The sequence below is a fragment of the Atta colombica genome, unplaced genomic scaffold (genome assembly GCF_001594045.1).
Source record: "Atta colombica isolate Treedump-2 unplaced genomic scaffold, Acol1.0 scaffold104, whole genome shotgun sequence".
NCBI lineage: Eukaryota > Metazoa > Arthropoda > Insecta > Hymenoptera > Formicidae > Atta > Atta colombica.
In genome coordinates, this window is record NW_017259189.1 from 67396 (window position 1) to 73662 (window position 6267).

The 6267-nt window shown below is 28.6% G+C and overlaps 2 protein-coding genes across 2 annotated transcripts in view; one reads left to right on the forward strand and one right to left on the reverse strand.

Moving 5' to 3' along the window:
• The window catches only part of LOC108688334, a 9443-nt gene extending 7638 nt beyond the window's left edge, over nucleotides 1-1805 (reverse strand). Inside the window, 5 exon segments of the mRNA XM_018194556.1 lie at nucleotides 206-270; nucleotides 463-802; nucleotides 1117-1294; nucleotides 1368-1551; nucleotides 1664-1805. Of these exon segments, the coding sequence (XP_018050045.1) occupies nucleotides 206-270; nucleotides 463-802; nucleotides 1117-1294; nucleotides 1368-1551; nucleotides 1664-1805 (909 nt within the window).
• A 2928-nt stretch (nucleotides 1806-4733) lies between these two features.
• The window catches only part of LOC108688328 (epidermal growth factor receptor substrate 15-like 1), a 19874-nt gene continuing 18340 nt past the window's right edge, over nucleotides 4734-6267 (forward strand). Inside the window, exon 1 of the mRNA XM_018194542.1 lies at nucleotides 4734-4974. Within this exon, the coding sequence (XP_018050031.1) occupies nucleotides 4771-4974 (204 nt within the window). The 5' untranslated portion in view covers nucleotides 4734-4770. The remainder of the gene's footprint in view (nucleotides 4975-6267) is intronic.

Here is a 6267-nt window from a genome sequence, read left to right on the forward strand (position 1 = left end):
ACATTAATATGCAAAGGAACTATTTTTATATAATATTAGGTAATAATAATTTAATTGAAAATAATCTTGTTAATTTAAATAAAAATGAATAACATTTTATAAAAAATTAATCAACATAATAGAAGGAAAAAAAGATTCATTTTTTCCTTTAATATCCTACTTTATGTGATTATAAGAAGTTTTAAGTATTGTTTAATACGCATACCTTGCAATATTGTCTCACAATTTCAATTTTTTTATTTTTGATAACGGGAATTAGTCGCACTTGTTCTGGAAGAAATCTCGATTTGCACGGTAATTTGTTCTTAAATAACATTAATGCCGTTTTTAATTGAACTTTCAAAGTTGTATTTATCGCTTCTATTAGCATTGTGTCGTTTTGCATTTGATTCCATTCTTCAAATAACTTAAAATTTAGTAAGAATCTTGATGAGAAAGAATATCTTGTTTTTATTTATTTACCTTTCTTTATATCTCGTTTCATATGTTGTAATTTATTCATTATCGATGCACGTTTGTTAATAAAAGATTTGTTATCTGACATTTCGAAAAGGGAAACGGTGCAATAACCGTATCGCAACTTTATCCCAACTGTATCGCATGTGGAACAAGAACTCCACGTTGTCCAAGTGGTATAAACTTTCAACTTGTATTCTGACACATTTTTCAATGTTGCTTGCAATGTATAAGGCGCTCTATCCGGATATACATTAACCGTTTCCATATTACTATCGACATGTAAATAATAAATTGATCCTATAGTATGTCCTATTTCACACCAATAAGCTCCAGCTTGCTCTAACTAAGAATCATTAATTATTATTAATTTATAAACAAGAAATATAATAAAGAGCATATAAGAGTCTAAATTACCAGTTTTAAGAACAATGAAAGAATATATTGCATAATGAATATTATTAATCTTATTAATCTTTTAATAATCAATTAAAATTCTTACATGTTTCGACCTTTCAATGATTTTATAATTATGTACATTTCTCATTAATATTGAAAAAAATTTAATTTTTTAATATTAACTTATGTATAAAAAAATTATTTCTCTGAGTTATCTTTTACAGTTGTGTATCATATACGCCATACTTCCTGAATTTACACCTTAACATTGTACATGATGTATCGGTTATCTGGTGAATTGACAATGCGATTCCCATTATATAGCACATCTTTAACTTTACTGCTTTTATTGTTGCTGCTGCTGCTGCTGTTAAAGTACCATTCTATTAGAGAAGTCATATACATTTCCAGTGGCGAGATGCAGATTTGACATTCTAAACTATAAATCAATTTATTAAAGTTTTATCGTAATTGTTCATGGCAAATTTTTATGCTAATTTTCTTAATCGTACGTTACGGATGTTCCCTCGAGCGCTATGAGCGCACTCGGATAAATAATTCTGTCTTGCTTTATATCTGCGTATATTTCTTTCAGACACTTGTAATAATCTAGCCATTGTTGTTTGTGTAGTTGTCTTAAAGTCTTGTTAGTTTTCGGATATTCATATTCATTGACATTTAAAAGAACTTCATCACCTTGTTATTACAATAACAAATACTTATATATGATTACACGCGTGTGCGCATTATAGATAGATTTACATCTGTATATCTAAATTATTCACACGTAATTAAAACATTTACCTACCATGCTTGCCATTAAACATTTTATTAATTTTTTTTAGTAATTCCTTATGTTTAGTTAATAAATTTGCTTGTAGTAATCCTAAAGATACATTGTTGAAATAATAGATTAAAATTGGCATTATACATATTTTCATCATTAGCATTATGTACAGCGTCGTGAAGTATCGCAATATAATGAAATGAAATACCAGTATAATATCCTGTCATTTTTTTTTATATGCTAATATAATAGCTGCATTCAACAGAATGTTTATGAAACACTTGCGTATGAAACTCTACGCGAATGAAAATGAGATTTAAAAATTAAGACATAGAACAGTTAAATATCATAGCCCTTGTCAAATAGCACAATCTTGAAGAATCAAACACAAAAAATGCGAGCAATATATACAAGAATTAATAAAACTCAACTTTGTGACAGCAATTTTATATGTTTATATTGTATACACGGTGTCTCATAAGATGGGTCCGAGCCACATTGGGGGTGGAGAATGGAGAGAACAAAAAATTCTTATACTATTTTGAAATATTCGCTATAGTTTTCGAATTAGAAAAGGAAATGTCTAAGCCAATATGCGATTAAGCCGCGCCACTCAAATTCGTAAGACGGCCCACTCGAGCGGCGGCGACGGCGCGCAGGAAGAGGGAAGTAGCGCTTCGTTGCCTAGCACAGCCTGGCATGGCGGTTCTATGTGTTTGCCGCATCGCGCCTACATTATCCAAAAATGTTATTTTAGCTGAAGTTTTCCTTATACATTTCTTATTATTATAAATCGCGTTATTTAGCACGATTAAATACGTTTTAAATACGTTTAAAAAATTATAGATATGTTAAGCGATGTAATTAATTAGAGCATTACGCACAGCGTATGCTGATCGTCGCGATACCTTTCTGCTTGCTTTATTATACTATGTTTCTATTTAATTACGCTTCGAGATATACTTCGTCGCGTCGTTTTATGCTATATTTAGTCGGAGTTTTATTTTTTGACATGTTAATGCATGTACACTGAAATTATAGGCTCGCGTAGATAGTCGCCACATTGTAAATCCAGATGTATTCCATGTACAATGACGCATTTGACTGAGGTTTTTTTCACATGTTTCTTGCCGTTTAACAAGTTTAATTGTATACCATTAAAAACGTAATTAAATTTTATTAAGCTTTAATATTCACTGATGAATAAAATTTAAATTTTCTGTCACTGAAAAGATTATTTATGTATACGTTAATGAAATGTTTAAGTTTATAATAACTAAAAACTTATATGTATTGAAAAATACTAATTGAAAATTAAGTGTTTTAGTTTATTTTTATTAAACTATCCATCAAATTTAATGCCCATGTTCATTACATTAAAAAAATCTGTAACTTACAAGGAAAGGGACTCAACTGTTCTTCTCCGATTTTAATGAGCAGTATGCTATTTTCCAAACAAAAATAAGCAACACGTATTTTTTTATACGTATCCTTACGCACTTTTAAAGGGTGATACACTCCTTGGAAAAAAATGATTTTTCTTTTTTGTAGCGAATATCAAAAAATTGGAAAAATCGGTGTTTGTCTTTCGAAGCGAACGTCGCTGGAATTATAAGAGATAAAAAAAAATTTTTAGAATAAAAATAGAATGGCGTATAATAAAGCAAGCGGAAAGGCTGATCGCGACGATCAGCATACGTTTTGTGTAATGTTCTAATTAATTACATCGCTTAACATATCTATAATTTTTTAAACGTATTTAAAACGTATTTAATTGTGCTAAATAACGTGATTTATAATAATAAGAAAATCTTCAGCTAAAATAATATTTTTGGATAGTGTAAGCGCGATGTGGCGAAACACATAGGGACTATCATGCCAGGCTGTGTTAGGCAACGAAGGAAGCGCTACTTCCCTCTCTCTGCGCGCCGCCACTGCCGCCGCTCGAGTGTGGCCATCCTACGAATTCGCGCAGCGAGTCGCATATTGGCTTAGACGTTTCCTTTTCTAATTCAAAAACTACAACGAGTATTTCAAAATAATATAAGAATTTTTTGTTCTCTTTGATCCATTCTTCACCCCATGTGGTTCCGATCCATCTTAAGAGAGCGTTAATACGTACATCTTATAAATCATTTTGAACTTGGCAAATATAACACACACACACACACACACACACACACACACACACACACACACACACGCACGCACGCACACAAGCACGCGCGCACACACACACACACACACACACACACACACACACACACACACAGTCTTTAATACGTACATCTTATAAATCATTTTAAACTTGGCACGTTTAAGAAATTTATTGAGATATATTAAGATATATTAAGGGTGCATTCCGTTTCATGCATGATGTGCATAAAATCATTTATTCTTGTTTAATATTCGGTAAACAACAAAGATAAATGATGCGCATCATCACGTGAAACGGAATGTACCCCAAAATTTATTATATTGTATGGATTTATCTATACTAGAATTGCATAATTAACATTTTATTCTTTATATAAAAATTGTAATTTGAATTGTATTGTTAATTAAGATTTTTAATTAGCAAAAATGATAATTTTTGATGAATCTAATAATTTTTCATATTAATTCTTCAAAATTTATAAATTTAGAATTCCGCATAGTTTCATAATTTTTAGAAAATTTTTCAAATTTTTATACGAAATAGACATTTTTCAACATTTCGTTGAGAATATTTACGTTTTCTATTCTTTGTATATATACGTATATATATGTGAATTTTAAAGTATATGTATTCTAAGATTATTATTAATAATTTATTTTATAATTTCTAAAGAAAATCTATAAAATTTGCAAAAATTTAAGATATTTTTTTAAAATCTTCACAAATTTAAAATATGAAAAATTCTTAAAAATATTATGTGATATGAAAATTTTTTTTAGATGTAAAATATAATTTGTATTATCTTTCCTTTTCAATATATATAATACACAAATGAATTTTAAACTGAAATAAAAATACTGTTTCTTTGTATGATAGGAACTATCATAACAATGATCAGATATTAATATTTTTGAATATGCTTTTACAGGAAAACAATAATATATCAGGCTATTCGAATCCAGAGTTGAATATGATAAGTAAAGACATAGCGGAACTTGTACGTGAAAGACAAAGTATGGAACAGGATATTGCGCAAAAGGAAGCCGATATTAAGATAAAGAATGGAGAAATCAAAAGTCTTCAAAGTGAATTGGATACGCTTGCGGCAACATTGAAGCAACTTGGAAATCAGAAGGGTGAGGCACAGAAGAGATTGAACGACTTAAAAGCCCAGGTAAATGGAAATTCGATAATATCGGCTTGCTATTGAATGTACGCGGCACTGCTTTTCAGGCACAACTATATGCGGTACATATCTATAGTTGTCGTTTATACATTGCCCTTGTAAAATAAAACTAATATTTTAAATGATATTTAATAAACGTAATAATAAATATATGCCGTATTTTGAGTTTACGAATACTTTTCGTTACATATGAATAATACATAGAAATCAGATACAATAATAATAAAAAATAAATAGTGATTATATTTATCGTAATCCATTTTTTTGCTATATTTTTAGTCATTATATTTTTTCACTATATTTTATTCATATATTATTTTGTGAATCTGAAGTATACTTAGTCATTTGATATATAAATAAAATTTATTTTATACATAAATAAGAATTAATTGTATTTACTGACGTTTATTTAATACATTATTAATTATTAAAAATAAATTGCAAAAGAGAGGGAATGAGAGAAAAGATAGAAATGGAAAAAGATATGATTTATTATTCATCTAGTTATGTTTTTTATGTTTTTCTTTATGATTTTGTTTTATTATGTTTGACTTATAGAAGACTGAAATAGATAGAGATTTGAATGAGGTCGAAGAGAAGATTCAAAAGGAACAGAAGAAGGTATATGATGACAATATTGCTTAAAGTGGATCTTTGTCTTTATATAATGAAAATCGACGATACATATCTGTCACGATAGGAAATAAATTTATTCTTTTTTTTTTACGGAATATTTTTCCACGATGTATGTATGTACATGCACATGCACGTAAATATGTACTTACTTACATATTAGAATGGTGGACTTTTAAATTGAGCCCGGCAGACAAAAATATTTTAGACAAAATGTATTGTCTGAAGGGAACGAATAAAATCAATGAAAAATATCGATTTTTTTGCCTGAATCATTATCATTTTTTTAAATGGAGTTATATATGATTTTTTTACATAATACGATACTTCTAATTATTTTGCAAATAAAAGTATTAAAGAGTTATTAAAAAATTAATAGATGAAAAAAATAGAATTTATAAGACATTTTATATTTTATGTCAAAATACGCCAGAATAAATTATAGAATAAGCAGATATATACAAAAATTATATATATATATATATAAATCGCTAATATTTCAAAATCGCTATATTTCAAGGTTATGGTGTTGCCGGATGTCCAATCTTACGATATGTCGTTTTACATCAAACAATTTTAACTATAGTTTATTAATGGCGCCATCTTTTGCAAACGGCGGAAACTTATTTGTACCCCCAATATATTTGT